At 41.1% G+C, this 16,875-nt stretch overlaps 1 protein-coding gene across 3 annotated transcripts in view; it reads left to right on the top strand.

Annotated features, from left to right (window-relative positions):
- The first annotated feature begins 5,051 nt into the window (after positions 1-5,051).
- The window catches only part of Calu (calumenin), a 28,706-nt gene continuing 16,882 nt past the window's right edge, over positions 5,052-16,875 (top strand). For 2 of the 3 annotated variants that reach the window (XM_048451035.3, XM_085683777.2), the window contains exons 1-2: positions 5,052-5,158; positions 12,556-12,786. In XM_048451035.3, the coding sequence (XP_048306992.1) occupies positions 12,566-12,786 (221 nt within the window). In that variant the 5' untranslated portion in view covers positions 5,052-5,158; positions 12,556-12,565. The remainder of the gene's footprint in view (positions 5,159-12,555; positions 12,787-16,875) is intronic. The other variant, XM_048451033.3, reaches the window with a different exon arrangement.

Below are 16,875 nucleotides of genomic sequence, written 5' to 3' on the forward strand. Positions count from 1 at the left end.
TAAAACTTTGACTTTCTCTTAAGGTTTACCCATTTTGGAAAAACATTATCTTTTTTATAAAATAAATACTTTGTCTCAACAAAATGGCTGTCTAGACAAGACCTTAACAATGGCACCAGTTGATATGGCAACATGGGAGTCTCATGGATAAGATTTGTACATATTTTGGTCATATTCATTCTCCTTCCCTACCCACCTGACTTTGCCTTCGTTTTCCTCCCTCCCTTCCTCCCTCCCTCTTTCCTTCCTTTCTTCCTTCCTTTCCAGACTCCTCAAGATCAATTTGTGCTACCTAGATATCTTGGATGTGTGATGATCTCATGGATGAGGTTTCTATCCCTAGATGAAGAGCTATAGGCAGCTAACAATAGCCAAGAGAGGGAGAATTAGTTTCCTCCAGGATTAGCCACCAAAATGATTATCAAATACCAAGTGGTCATCCCTAAAAACATATGTTTAAGCAACAATAAATGGCCTTAGTATCATTTTAAATGAACATGTCTTTAAATTTTATGATTTATACCGAAGGAATATTAAAGGTCAAGACAATTTGCAGGTGTTAGTTAGCCTTGGATTTTCAGATGTGTGAATTTCATCAGGAATACCCATAGAGAACAGTGCATGTCTCACCCTCATCTGAGAAGTCCCTTCCTGCAGTAGATAGTAATAACAGACCCACAACTGGCCAAGGTTCCAAGAACAAGAGACTACAGAATTCTCACCTGCAAAGAAAACATATATACCGTCCCTGTCCACTTCACAGTTCAGGAATCATTGCGGAAGACGGGGTGGAAAGAGCGTGAGAGCCAGAGGCAGTGGATGGCTACAAGGCAGCAGATCTTTCCGGCCACACCAGGGCAGCTGCATAGATGAGCTCACAGAGGTTACAGTAACTGGAACAAACCCCATGCAGATCCAATCCAGATCAAATCCCAGCATTCATGGGGGATTGAGCACACAACCAGTCATGGAGTTATTGGCAATTTTTAGCTACTGAGAGAGAAAGAAACAGTTTTCTCTAAGAGTGTAGCCCCGGTAAGTCAACCACAAGTCAATGAAGATCACATATCCAAGATATTTAGGCAGCACAATTGGTTTTGAGGAGAAGGAAGGAAGGAAGGAAGGAAGGAAGGAAGGAAGGAAGGACAGATAATGTCAGGTAGGTAGGGAAGGAGATTGAATATGATCAAAATGTACAAAACTCTTAAAGAACTGATGAAAAGTGTTTCAAGTACTTGACATTCTATTTAAAAATAAGTTAAAAGTACATGAACCATCTCTATTAAAAGCATTTGCTACTAAAAAAGAAATTTTAACTAGATAATCAAAAGTTCAAAATTAGTTATAGAGTCTTCCTCAGAGAATAAGGAAACCAGATGATTCATCAGCTGAACGGAAAAAGGGCGTCACAGCAAAGACTTCATTCTAGTGGGAGGAGGAAAAATGTACCCAGCCACCTTTAGTCTGGACGACAAGACTAGACGAGATGAACTTTTAGGTTCAGCTTTTTCAGAAGAAACATACACTTACTTCATCTGGGAACACATCCGAGTGGGCTTCAGAAATGCTGGATGGTACTCATCTTCAAGTCCAGGGACAATCACGTATCTCAAGGGACAACACTGCTCTTTTTATGATTCTTAAATCCTTTCATAATTAGGTATTTTCAAAATAGTTTATGATATTTAGTATTTCACTTGGTGTATTCCTTAGCGATAAAATAGTGTTACTTTTGGGTTTTAATGAACTTTAAAAAGCATTAATCTTGTGTGCTTGTTTGCTTTTTGGCTATGATTGTTTGCTTACCCAGAACCCCTGCCTTACACAAAACTAGTTTTCATGTTTGGAAGATTCAAGTGTGGGACTGGAGAGCTGGCTTAGTGGTTAAGGGCACTTGTTCCTGCACAGGACTTACTACAGCCAGAAGAAATAAACTTTTGATTAAAAAATTTAGGGGCTGGAGAGATGGCTCAGCGGTTAAGAGCACTGACTGCTCTTCCAGAGGACCCGGGTTCAATTCCCAGCACTCACATGGCAGCTCACAACTGTCTGAAAACCCAGTTCCGGGGGATCTGACACCTTCACACCAATGCACATAAAATAAAGTTAAATAAACCATAAAAAATATTAAAAAAACTTAACTAGGTCCCATTTAAACACTGTAAAAGACCCTACAATATGCTCAGATGTTGAACAGAGTAACTTTACCTCCATTTACTCTAGCTAGAGATACCTGATTTGGCTAACTCTTTTCATTCATGTATACAAAAGATGCCAACCTCTAATAATTACAACATCCGTGATGTTTTATACCTTGAGTGCTGAAGTTTCTTCATTAAATGGGTTTTTAAGGTGTTCTACAGTACAATAGGCTGTTTTTTTTTAAATTAAATGATATTTATATTTTGCTAACAAAAAGGAAATAGACAAAACTACAGTGACTCCCTATAGAGTCCCATTTCCAATTCTGACATTAAAATAGAGAGATTTAGTTATGCCTATAAGGACTGTAACATTCTGACTTTTGGGCGATGGGGGTAGTGCTTGGAATTGAACCCAGAACCCTCATGCATGCTAGGCAAGCATTTTATTCTTATGCTACATCCTCCAACTAAACTGTAATTCCTAACAAGTCTAATATCTTGCTTCTATCATTGTTATTAAAAATAACAATATTAATTTTAATATTGAATATTAAAAATCAATATTTCCTAGAGTTCCTAGAATCAGCCACTCCACCCAAGATTATAGCTATGGAATTAAGATGGTCAGAACAAAAGCAATAACACAAAAAACTGCACTGGATTTCAAAGATAATAGATTTGTTTAAATACTATAACTATAAATATGATAGCTCACAGGTACAAGTAACTGTAGTCACTGGGGCAAATATATAGTCAATCTAAGGGCTTTTTGTTTGTTTTTTAAAAATTATTTTGTTGTTTTAATGCCCATTTCCTTCATGCTATTAGGCCAGACAACATTCTTGGTTATTTTAATTTTTGATGTGTTACTCTTAATATACGTCACATATCAAATACAGAGGGCTTTAAAAATGTCTGGAATATAAGAGCCAGTAGATTTTCATGATTTGATCCTGAGTTGTTTCCTTGAGGGCTCTAACAGGCTGTTCCCCTCTCTTGAAGATTCCTGTCCTTCCTACTCCCCAGCCTCATCTACCACAGAGGCTAGAAAGCATTTCCTAGCAACATGGAGCATTAGTAATATTCAGTAGGTGCTATGTGTTCCTGCCCCATGTACAAAATATGCAGCTTGGTTGGCGGGAAAGCAGCTGCACTTTCAAACTGAACCTTCTCCAAGATTTATTAGCTGATTAGACCCTCAATGAAGTGGAGAAGTTAGAACCTTGCAAACTATTTGGGGCCATATTTAGCCCTCTTAGTGTCCATTTATTTAAGAGCTGTCTACTGCTCTCCTCTGTAACTAACCTAACAGCTTCATGACCGTTAGGCAGATCATGTGGACTGCAGAAACAGAGCGCTAGTTTCCTTTGGAATGTACTGATTTAGTGGACCGCTAGCTTTCACAACTCGAGAGCTAAGGGCGTCGTCAGATAATACCTGAGGGCTGTAACTCATTCTCTGATGTTTCCACCAATATAATAGTGAATAGTTTCCTTGTTCTGTTATTATAAAAGCTTCATCAAACCATTACTACATTGGTACATGGAATTTGGGGTAACCTAATCTGGTCTCTTGGTCATGGTCACTCACATTTGGCTCCTGAATGAACTCTCTTTGAGAGTTGTGTTTAGAGTCGTTAGTTTGAATGCCCCAAGCAGTAGTTGCCAGCCTTCCTCATCTTAAACTAATTTGCTTTCTTATGTCTTTCATGAACTTTATGTGCTATTCATTCCATATGTTCTGAAAATGTAGTAGTCCTCAATGAATGCATGCTTTAATTTTCTGACACTGAGTAGGTAATGGGGCTGTTATAGATCAATGGTAGATTATAGAGTCCCAGGCAAAGTCTAGGTTCAAACTCTTCCTGTCTGCCTTCAGAGAGAGAGAGAGAGAGAGAGAGAGAGAGAGAGAGAGAAAGAGAGAGAGAGAAGAGAGAGAAGAGAGAGAGATTGCTAATTTCCTGGGCCTCTTTTCAATCAGGGGCCCGCGAAGCAATGTATTTAGTATTACTGAGCATTTGGGCTAGGACTGTAAGCTGGGAGCTTCTGATGCTTAAATCCGGCGAAACCCAGCACTTGATCTAAGCAAAGACACAAGGATAAGTGCCGTTATTAGCCAAATCTGGTTGTGTACTGAAAATTAAAACTGTTAGGAAAGGAAATATGTATTGTTTGCTTACTGTGACCAGGAAAGATTCCTGGACCTACCACCTGACCTAGAGCCTTGCGGTTTCACTACCTACCCAGCTCTAAGACATTCCAGGATAGCAATCTGTTTTACGACTAATGGAAAATCGAGGAAAATATATATGCACATACTTCTTTCAGGCAGAGGAAGATGCTTTGTGAATAAAGATCACAAGGATGTGAAATGTAAGGCTTTCGGGGAAGGCGGGGATCATGATGGATTGGGCAGAGGTGCGAAGGAACATAGTGGGTGGGAAATGAAGCTGAAAGGCACACGTTGGCAGGGCTGTTGATCAGTAGATCAACCGGGACCCTCAAGAGCCAGAAGCTGGGCTAGTTTCACCGCGGGTGGTGATGCGACCGCGGTATTATTCCGCTCCCGGGGGCTTGAGCGCAGGAAGAAAGCGATCAGAATAACCCTAGAAGCCCTGAGAGCAGATTCGTGCGTCGTGAATGCGGACGTGGCGGACAGGGGGGCCACAGTCAGCGGGCCGCGCCCACACGCCCAAGAGCACAGAACTGGGACTCAGAGTCGCCACAGGATGGGCGACCCGAACTGGGCGGGAATCCGGTCCACGCAACTCGGCGCGCTCGCGGGGACGTGGCGCTTTCAAGCCAATCACGGCCGCGCGGTTGTGGAACCAATGGCCGGGCGGAAAAGCGACGCATCAGCAGCGGTCTTGCTGGTGATTGGTGTGGAGGCCGCCGACCAGGCGGATGGGGGCGGGGCTATGGACTCCTTCCGGTTGGGCGGTGCTTGTGCGCGGGAGTTGAGTCCCTGGGTGAGCTTCGGCCACCGTATCTTGCGGCGTAGAGCTCCCGGGAAAGGTAAGCCCCGTGGTGCCCGGTGGGTCCTCGTTTGCCCTCATTCTGTCCGTCCGCCTTGTTCCCCGTGCGGAGTGGATCTTCCTCGCTCCGGCCTCAGTGTACCCGAGCGCCCCGAGACTCCTCTCTGTCCCCTGGCTCTCCGTCCCGCAGCTTCGCGTAGAGTACTGTGGCCCAGCAGACTTTGACTCCCGGGCCCTGCGCCCTCCTTGGGCACCGTTTTGTGCCTGACTTCGCGCGTCCTTGTTCTCCGCCCCGGCCCCCTCCACTCGCAGTGTCTCTGGGACTAGAGGGCCACTCTTGTTTGTTTCCTGAAGGTCGGAGAGAATTGGGGAGATTTATATCAGCTCCCTGCCACCTTTCACAGGCCTGCTGGGAGCTGCCACCCCGCCCCAAGGCCACATCCCGTGAGTGGGTTGTTAGTGCCAAGAAAGAAAGAGTTTGCTGTCTTACAGAGTGTAGGAAGGTGGGGAACAGAACGACGAACACAATGTCATTATTTTAATAATGGCTTGTTAATTGAGAAAGAAACGCTGCACTTTTTTTGTGTTTGACCGAATTTAGTCATTAATAGATAACAGTTTTCACATGTTAGTTAGGGAATTAATTACCTTTAAATGTCATGTTTTTTGCTCGCCTTTCCCAAGAGCTATTCGGATTTTTGGCGTGCTGTATTCAGAAGTGACTTTAATTCCTTGTAGTTGCTGTAATTAAGAGTGATTTGTATTTTGTAAAGTTTCTTTTTGCTTTCAGTGGATTGGTGCTAAAACTTTTGGGTTTTTGATCCAAATTCCTAAGCGTCCAAGGCCCTGGCCCAGGAATTTTTTTGAGAATTGCATCCACTTCCTGTCATGGACTGTCAAGTCAGCATTAATACACTGGGACTAATGACCCTCGAGTTTATTTAATTGAGCTTGAAAGTAGAAAAACTTGGATTGACAGATAAATTATTCCTTGTTATACCTGAAAGCTAATCCGAGACGAATATGTATTTGACCTCATTCAGTTAGATTGAAGTATCAAGTGATAGCCAGCTCTGCTGAACAAGTAAGGGAAGAGAGCTAACCTGTAACTGTTTGTGTCAGAGGCAAGTCTGTTTCGGCCTACTCTGACAGTGTTTCAAAGGGCTTCAACAGGATATTTTGTAGAATCAAAAGTTGAGCCATGAGCTCACAAAAATGCTGAAGTTTGTGTGAGTGAATGGACTTCATCGCAGAGTCATGCTCCATCTGTGTTGGTGCCGTTCATCCACTGGTATGTTATATATACCTTTGGTAGTGTTTTATTCCATTGCCTCAGTGCAGGAGACTAGTATGTCAATATTAGCTCCTTTTTTTGTTTTTTTGGTTTGTTTTTTGTTTTGGTTTTTTTAGTTTTTTTTTTTTTTTGTAACACTGGTGTGACAGGATGTTTCAGGGATAGCTAGGAAGAGTCATGGGAAATGCTTAAGATCCTGGATTCTCTCTCATTGAATGTTTGTGAGTTTGTTGTTTGTGTGTGAAGGAAAAGGTCTCACTGTGTAGTCCTGACTGGCCTGGAACTCACTATATATAGATCAGACTGGCCTCGAACTCATAGACATCTCGAACTCATAGCCTCGCATCTCGACTTCTCGAATGCTGAGGTTAAAGGAGTACACCACCCCTCCCCGCTTTTCTATGAACTCCTAAATATAAATGCTGTTGTTCTGTAACATATATTAGAGTTAAACATACGAAATAACATGACGTTTTTTTAAGGTACTTTTATTATGGAACCGGGCGTACACATGCCATGAGCTTGCTATGTAAGTCAAGGGAGATGACATGTGGAAGGCCGTTTTCACCTCCCACCATGGGTTCTGGGGTCCAGCTCAAGTTGTTGGACTGTACTGGCTCAACCATTTTGCCAGCCCCTGAAATCACATATTCGCCTATACCTGGCATTTGACCAGATCTAGTAATGGAAATTGGGAGTTGGAAAGCACAGCAAAACCACATTGTTGCTAAATATCAACCAATTAAGCCAATAAAATGCATATATATATATATCTTTACATTAGGAGCTATAGAGAGTTAATTTATATTAACTTAGGCAGAAATGACTTCAAAATTGTAGAATCTAGTGGTGACACATGCCTGGAATCCTAGCATTTGGTAAGCCCATGTGGGAGGATTGCCTCAAGCTAACGGCTGCCTGGCATAGTGAGTTCTGGGCTAGTATGAGATACAATGAAACCCTCCCCCTTCCAAAAAAAAGAAAAAAGAAAAAGAAAAGAAAGGGGGGATTGAGGTGGCTCAGCCACTGAAGGTGTTTGTTCCCAAGCTTGACATACATGGTGCAGGGGCAGAACCAATTTCCCAGAATTGTTCTCTGACCTTAGCTCATATATGACCACATGCATGCACACAAATAAATGTTAAAAAGCCAAAAAGTAGAACATCTGAGAAACTAAAGAAAAACAGTACAGCTTGTGGTCATTGTTGTGGAGTAATACAAGCAGGAAGTGCAGACTTCTTTCTGCTGAGATACAACCATGGTGGCTAGGTCTTTTCATCCAAGATCTTGTGTGGTTGCTCCCCCCCCCATCTAAGATTTTAAAATTTTTAGACTTTTGACACTGAAGCAAGATCAAGTTAAAATAGCTATCACATTCTCAAAGATTTATGCATGCTAAACATATACAACAGAATCCACTACTAGACACCAAAGCTTTTTTTTCTGTATATTTTGCTAGAATAACTTGAACCATAAGTTATATATTAAAATTTCATCCCAAAGGAAGCCCCCCCCCCCAGAATTCCTACAACCTTTTTCCTTCAAGTAAGTTGTTTTTGTTTTGAGTTTATTTGTTGAGATTTTATTTTGTTTATGGGTATTTTACCCACATGGCTGTGCACCATATGTGCACAGTCTCCAAAGAGGCCAGAGATTCAAATGGGATCACCTGGGAATGGTTACAGACAGTTGTTAGCCACCATGTGGGTACTGAGAATCAAACCCCGGTCCTCTGGAGGACGCTTAAACACTGAACCATCTGTCCAGCTTCAAAAGTAAGTTGATTGTGTGGCCAGAAAATTTTTATTTGTGTTTGATTGCTTTGGTTGTATGGCTAATTAAACCTTGTAATAGTTTCAGTCATTCTCAGAGCTTTGGTAGCCAAATTTTGCACTTTTATATTCTCAGCCCTCTTGTAATCTTGCACTTGATTAATTGAAATTTATTGGGTAAACTAGTGTAAATTGACTGTCACTAGAAAAGTCAAGATAATTTGTCATTATCGTACCTTTCTGGATATCAAGGATGATTTGACTTTTATGTGATAATTTATGTTAGTGATTCTTATATTAAAGTCTGCAAGTAAGGAATAACAGATAGATAACGAGGTCATTTTTATTTCTTGATTTCACATCCCATGTCTTATATAGTTAAGTATAATGCTGTCGAGCTGTTGATTCCCCATTAAATAAAGTAGACCCTTAAGCCTTGGGTCTTCCACTCTGTGATGGAGAAGTTCCTTCTACTGAATGTACAAACTCAGAGAACTGGAATTTTACCGCCACACCCACTTCTCCCACTTGCTAGCATTGAGCAATGGGTCTTCAGTCATCTGGAATAATTGTGGAATCTCTCAGAATTAATGTTTCTGAAAGACTGAATTTAACATAGATATCTAAGCTGACGGAAAGGATAGATGAGGTTGGTGCTAAAAAGTTAGAGTTTTCAGGGAAACTTTATTTCTTGAAACAGAGTGCATATATTCATTTATATAAAATATAGCACTTCTAAACATGATTTACACTAACCATATTTTAAATGCTTATTAGTCCATGTGGCTTGTGATTACAATACTAACTAGATCTTTTGTTTTCGTTTGGAAACTGCATCTCAGCTGTAGCCCAGGCTGGCCTGGAATCTTTTTTTTTCTCCCCCCCCCTCTCTCTCTCTCTGGGAGAGGGAGGGGTACCAAGCACACATAAGAGTGCAAGCTTCAGCATACATGTACCTCTGTATGTCCATGGAGGTCAGAGTACAACTTTGTGGAATCAGAGTTCTCTCCTTTCGCGTTTATCACCATTCAGGGATAGAACTCAGGTTGTCAGACAGTAAATGACTTTACCTGGTGAACCATCTTGCCTCGCCATAGCGGCCTCTTGCTTCAGTCTCCCAGATACTGAAATTACAGGCACTAGCCATAATTTCTCTCTCTAAAAAAAAAAATTCTGTTTAATAGAGGAGGGTCAGAATTTGAGATACAAATTTGTAAATCATTGGGTAAATGGGGGATGAATACCTTTATAGCCTTTGGATTGCCCTGTAGATCTCGTGATAAAGCTCATACAGCTGTGTGGCTCGTTTATGTGTATCATTCTTTTCATATGTTAATATGTACTTAAAGAAAATGGGGGGATTGAGATAATCAATTTTTTTTCTGTCGTTTGATTATAAAGACAAAGACGTTTCAGAAATGAACTCCACAAAAGTATTTTTAAATGTCTTGGATAAAACTGTTTTGTTTCTTTTCATGAATAGATTTAGATAAGTCTAGTACTATCAAATTGGGGGGGCATATGTTTTGATTGTGTGTCTTCATAAAAACAAAGAAGCCTTCTGTCATAGATCCTAATAGAATTTGGTATGTGTGGACACAGAGAACATATGTGTGTGTGTGTTGAGTGTCCTGTTCTGTCACTTCCGCTGCCTTATTCCTTGGGAGACAGGCTCTTTCACCGAACCTGAGCTAGGTTAGCAGCCGTCAAGCTCCGACTCTCTTCATGTCTTCATTCCCCACAGCCCTGGACTTAAGCTCCAGTCCGCAGACTGGCCCTGCAAGCACTCTTACCCACTAAGCCATCTTCCTTACAGAACAGTTTTTTAAATAGACCTTATTCAAAATGCAAATTTCTTTCCTGTTATCTATTGCAGAGATGGAGACTGGATAGGGTTCTTGGGTTTGCCAGCTGACTGGTCCTAGTGATTTTTTTTTTAGACAGTTTAGTCAGTGATCAGACAGAAAACCAGATTTCAGGGTGACTGTGGATGCTGAGGAAACAGAAGTGAGCAGCAGTGTGGATAGTGTGGGTGAAGTAATGGCTGTCCAGGAAAGTCCCTGGAATCGGAGTTACCGATACATGACAGCCACTTTGTGGGTGCTGGGAATCAAATCCTGCTCCTGTAGAAAAGCAGCAAGTGCTCTTAACTGATGAGCCACCTCACTTTCTTCTTTTTTGTTTGTTTGTTTGGTTCTGTCTTTTTGTTTTGATTTTTTTGAGACAGGGTCTCACAATGTAACCCTGGCTGTCCTGGAACTCACTATACAGACCAAGTTGGCCTCCACTCACAGAGATCCTTCTGCCTCTGCTTTTGCCTCTGCCTCCTGAATGCAGGAATTTAAGAGCTTGTGTCGCCATGCCTGACTGCTTTTATTTTTAAGGGCTTTTATATAAGCATGTTCACTATTAGCTGTGCTAAATATTTTCTTAGTTTTGTAATCTAGAGGGCTCTATAAATCACTTAATAGTTTAAATTCATAAGTCTACTATTTGAGGGTTACGGGGAGATAGAAACATTAAAGGATGTAGACTATGTTGGCATATTTAATTTCTTTATTTCCTAACACAGTCCTCTCCCTTTGCTCTGGTTCCCAAAACTTTGAAGCAGAACCAGCTAGAGGTGTTTGAGGGGTGTAGTTGGATTAGCAACCTCTAAGTTAGAAGCTTTGCTTAGAGAATTTTCTGAGTAGGCAAATTCTCGCATATAAATGTGAGTGCTTACACCTGTTAGTTTCTAGGGTGACATCCCCAGGAAAGGAGAATCATCTGTGCCTGGGCTTAATCTTCAGAAGATGTAGCTTTCCTGACCATTGTAACCTTTGTTCATTTCTTGGGGATGTTATAACAAATTGCAACAAATTAGCTGATAGCTTTGTTTTAATTACTAGTTGTCTGTGTATTCACTTGTGGAAGTTAGAGGCCTTGTGTGGGGCCAGTTCTTTCTCCCACCTCTAGGTGGGTTCCAGGATCAGAGTCCAGTCATCAGACTTGAACAGTAAGCTCTGCACCCCTGAGACATCTCACCTGCCCCTGAAGGTGATGTCCTTTAATCCTTGCAAAGACTAAAATTCAAGTACAGGGCTTGGTTTGGCCATTCTCTCTTTGAAGGCTCTTCCCCGACTCTCCACTTCTTACCAGAAGTCAGCAGTCTTTGGCAGTCCCTGACTCACGTGCATATACTTCAACCTCTGCCTCTGTCAGAGCACAACATTCTAACTCTGTCTCCAGATTTACTTCATTTATAAGGACATCCATCTTTGGACCCACACTAAATGAGTATGACTTCATTTTAACTTGATTAGAACTGCAAGGGACTGTATTTCCAAATAAAGGCATGTTCAGAGATACCAGAGATTAGGCATAGTGGGAGAGGGGTAAGAAGTGCTGTGAAATTGGTGGAATGGGCACAGACGTTCAACATTCGTGTTCCACAATGAAAGGTTAAGTAAAATATGAAAGTCCAGGAAAACTATTTCCTTTGATTTAATTTTAAGGTTTTGTTCCTTGAGACCTTAGCCTCTCTAGTAATAGAGTAAGTTGTTTGTTAAATGTGTGAAACAGTTTTTTTGTTTTGCTTTGGTTTTTATTTTTTAAGACAGAGTTTCTCTGTGTAACAGCCCTGGCTGCCTGGGTTTAAATGCCTGGCGTGACACAGGTTTTTAATTGATAGCTTCTCTGGAATTTTTCAATAGAGGTCCAGCCTTGTGTTTATTAGATTTGCCTGCGACTATGAACCAAGAGACTAGAGGGGCTGTCAGGAATCTGTACTTCGAATAGTATCTGGTGGCCTTTGTGTCTGAGCAAGTCTGGGAGTAGACTATGCAGATGAATGGATAACACCTTTGTTACTTGTGAATAGACTCAAGGTTAGCCTGTGTGAGAGACCTGTGCTATGGAATAAGGAAGCCTGGTTTAACTTGAGAGATTTTAAGAGAATTGATTGGGGGTGCATGAAGTCTTCTAGGTAATTCTGTTATTCAACTGTGTCTGAAAACCAGATCACTGATAAAAGGACAAAAAGTAAAGGATTTAGAATCAGGATTTAAGACTTGTTCTTTCAGTTTTAACTCTTGACATCTTGGACAAAAAAAATGGTGTTCCTCGAAGAGAAATTATCTATAGTTATTTGAACTCTAGATTCCTAATTATCCTACAGTTATAAAGGAAACTGGTAAAAGTATCCCACTATAGGGACTGGAAGTCTGATGGCCTACTGCTCTTATTTTATGGATTAAGTCAAAATATTTAGGTAATATAAAAGACTTAGCTATGTGTACATACCAAATTAGTAATTTAATTGAGACGTGTTTTGATTTCTTACTATCAAGCATGCTGCCTTCTGTGTTAACTCTTTCTTCTTCCATTAAGGTAGGTTATCATGGACCTGCGACAGTTTCTTATGTGCCTGTCCCTGTGCACAGCCTTTGCTTTGAGCAAGCCTACTGAAAAAAAGGACCGAGTACACCATGAGCCTCAGCTCAGCGACAAAGTTCACAATGATGCTCAGAATTTTGACTATGACCATGATGCCTTCTTGGGTGCAGAAGAAGCAAAGAGTTTTGATCAGCTGACACCAGAAGAGAGCAAGGAAAGGCTTGGGTAAGATGTCTGTTCTCAGTCAGGGCAGGAGTCCAGGGGGTGAGAAGCACCTTTATAAATCAGCTAATTCTTTTTATTTTCTGGTTCCGTCACTAATAAAGCTGTACTGAGCTCTGTCTTCTGAACACTAACAGCAGAATTGCTACCACTAAAAAAATCTAATAAAATCCCTTCTTTAATACGCTTCTCCACTGAATAACAGTATGTACCTCATTCTTCTACAGAGTAAAGTGAAAGTGGCCTGTAGGCCTGGAAAGATGGCTCAGTGGTTAAGAGCATATACTGTCCTTGAACAGGACCCAGATTCGGTACCTAGCACTCCTATCAAGAATTATCTACCTGGGACCCTAAGAGAGACATACATAGATCTAATCTACATGGGAAGTAGAAAATGACAAGATCTCCTGAGTAAATTGGGAGCATGGGGACCATGGGAGAGGGGAAGAGGGGAGCAGGGAGGAAGAGGGGAGCAGAGAAAAATAAGTAGCTCAATAAAAACAATTAGAAAAAAGAATTATCTGTCTTTAAGTCCAGCTTCAGGGTATCTGATGCCTTCGAGAACCTAAGGATGCCTGCGCTCACGCGCACGTGGTGGCACACAGGCACGTGTACACATAGTTCAAAAATAATAAGAAAATTGTCCTAAAGTAACCAGTAGTATTGAACCCAGCCTAAGCCTTATCATCTTGATTCCAGAACATTACATGGGGTTCTTAGTTCTGCTGCTTTTAATTTTAAAAAGCTTTCTCTAATTTATTCAATGATGCCCAAACTAAGTAATGTCTAGGCTCCTAATAAACTAGAAATTGGATTCCCTATTTCTGTAAAGTTTATTACTTCTCCAGGTGTCCTTTAATAAAAGTCAAAACAACCATGCCCTTTAATAGGGGTGTCCAACCTTTTGACATTGTGATGTGATATCATCTACAACAAAACTAGGGTTGGTGTTTAGCTCAGTGACAGAGCACTGCCCCGTGTGTTCAGGGTCCTGTACTCGATCTCTAGTACCTCAAAAAACAAGCAATAATAAGTAAAGACAAATAATGGCCCTAGTTTCGGGAATCAGCATGGGTTTTGGTGATGCTGTTCTAATCAAGTTTTGTGGCCCTAAGCAGCTTCTTAACAACTTCAGTAGTGAGGTTGGCGAGATGGCTTGGTGTGTAAGAGAACTGACTGCTCTTCAAGGACCTGGGCTCAGTTCCCAGTTCCCATGCTACAGCTCACAACCATTTGTAATTTGAGTTCCAGGGTTCAGTGCCTTTTTTCTGCCCCCACCGCACACATGTGATGCAAAGATACATTTGCAGGTAATCTTCACTTAGTGGGACGCTGACTGACTGTTTCTGGAGTTTTTTTTTTTTTTTAATTTATTTATTTATTATGTATACAACGTTCCTTTCATGCATGCTTGCATACCAGAAGAGGGCACCAGATCTTATTATAGATGGCTGTGAGCCACCATGTGGTTGCTGGGAATTGAACTCAGGACCTCTGGAAGAACAGTCAGTGCTCTTAACCTCTGAGCCATCTCTCCAGCCCTGTTTCTGGAGTTTTAAGCGTGTCTTTTTTGGTTCTTCTAAAACTCAGATTTTTATGAAGATGCAGGTCAATTCTGTGAAAAATTCTCCTGAATGAGTGTCATTGGTGCAGCTCTGTGGACTGTTTTCAAGAGATTTATGTAGCAGGCTGTGCCACGCTGCATTTTTTTGCCATCATGTACAATAGTATAATTGTAAGATATTATTGTAGAGTTTTCTTTGATAAAAACTTAAATAACAATTTATTCCTTGTGTTACCTGCTAACTAAATTGTACACTGTTTTATTCTTTAGCAGTGATAGAAGTAATAAAATTACTTTGCTATATTAAATGAACTATACCTCAATATTTGAAGATGATTCAGAAATATATATATCAGAAAGCCAGTTTTCTTTCTGGGTTTCTTCTCTATCTTTGAGAGACCTTGCTTGCTTTTAGTTTTAACCTTATAACTGCTAACATTTGGAGCTAAAAAGAGCAGTCTATGTGGGTGTTCTCAGTCCTTTATGACATACCTATTAATATTGTATATGTCCAACATAGATTTTGGTTTGAACAAGCCTCTGCAGAATTACTCTTGAATCATGGATGACCCTTAGGTTTGGGGTCACTTAGAGTAGGTAGGACTGTAGTGGCCTCTGGCTTTGTGGGTTGGTAGAATCGCTTATCTAGCCGTTTTCAGTAGAGAAAGTGCTGGGTTTTTCATCAGTAGATATCAAAATTAAGCACATTGGGCAAACTGTATATAATTAGAAAATGTGAAAAAGCCATGTTTTTATACAGTGTGTAATTGAACTAAATAGTTTGCTTTCCCCAAACTGTAGAGGTAGTGACAGACGTCCCTCTTGTATGCAGTGACGGCCTCGAAAGCACAGATCTCAGGTGAAGCCAGGCATGATGGCACACTACAGCACTTGGGGAACCCAAAGGAAGAGGATTGGTGACTCAAGCCCAGCCTGGGCTACATAGTATGATTCTCTTCCCCACAGAGAGAATAATCCCAGATAAACCTTTTTTATAGCATCTTAAAACATTACTTTGGTAGCTGTTAATCAAAATTTGCAAATCATAGTCGTTACCACTACCACTCACCCCACCCCCTGTCATTCTTTAAGAGAGTAATTATTAAGGAGAAAAACCATTATCTATAGGTTAAAAAATTATTCCTGTTTTTGAAGTCTTCAATAATATGTGAAAGACCACAGGAAACATTTTTAGGACAAATTTAGAAGATGTTTTTCAGTATCTTTCTGTTAAAAATGTTGACAAGTAGAACTTTTTTGTTTGTTTGGGTTGGATTTGATTGGGCTTTTTGGCCTTTTGAGATAGAATCTCACTATATGGACCAAGATGGCCTCCATCTTGGAGTTACTTGTCTGCTTTTGCCTCCCAGTGTTGAGATTACAGGCATATCTCCTGGGTGCTAGGGTTTCTTTTGTTTGTTGTTTTATGAGACAGGGTCTTACTGTATAATCTTTGTCTGGTCTGGAACTCACAGGTTCACCTGTGTTTTTTGTTTGTCGTTTTTTTGTTTTGTTTTGTTTTGTTTTTTTGTGACAGGGTTTCTCTGTGTAACAGTCCTAGCTGTCCTGGAACTAGCTCTTGTAGACCAGGCTGGTTTCAAACTTACTTAAGGTTTTTATTACTGTGAAGAGATATCATGACCATAGCAACTCTTACAAAGGAAACAATTAATTGAGGGAACTCGTAGTTTCAGAAGTTCAGTCCATTATCATTCATGGCGGGGAGCATGGCAGTGCGCAGAGATGATGGAGCCTAGAGTACATCTTGCAGGCAGCAGGAAGTCAATTGACTGTCACATTGAGGGAAACTTGAGCAGGAGACCTCAAAGCCCACCCCACAGTGACGTACTTCCTCCAACAAGGTCACACCTGCTAACAGTGCCATTCCCTGTGGGGACGGACCATTTTCTTCCAAACCACCACAACCTATCTTTGCCTCCTGAGTTTAAAGGTGTGTTCCACCATGCTTAGCTCAGTGCTGGAATTTCAGGCATGTACTATTTTACCCAGCTTTTTTCTATTTTGCTTTATTAGTCTGTGGGAGGAAGGGTAGAGAATGACAGGATTTTGACTATCTTGGAGCAGCCTTCAGTTTACTATGTAGCTGAGGATCACCTGAACTTCTGATGCTCCTGCCCCTGCTTCCTCGGTGCTAGATAGGTGGTGCCCCTGCCCTGGGTTTATGTGGTATTGGGTTGAACCCAGAGCTCCATGCGTACTGGGGAAGCACTGTCCCAATGAGCTACCATCCCAATCTTTCACTTAATTTTTTTAGATCTGTGTTATTTTGTGTGTGTGAATATTGTGCCTGCATTTATGTGTGTGCACCACAGGCATTCCTGGGATCTGCAGAGGTTAGAAGAAAGCATCAGATCTCTGGAATTGGAGTTATAGGTGGCTGTGAGCCACCATGTGGGTTTGGAGAACTGAACCTGTGTCCTCTGTAAGAAGAAAAGTGTTCTTAACTACTGAGCCATCTCTCCAGCCCTTATTTCTCTCAGAGGTTGTTTGTATATATGCAAACACCA

The sequence above is a fragment of the Myodes glareolus genome, chromosome 25, assembly GCF_982192425.1.
Source record: "Myodes glareolus chromosome 25, mMyoGla1.1, whole genome shotgun sequence".
Lineage (NCBI taxonomy): Eukaryota > Metazoa > Chordata > Mammalia > Rodentia > Cricetidae > Myodes > Myodes glareolus.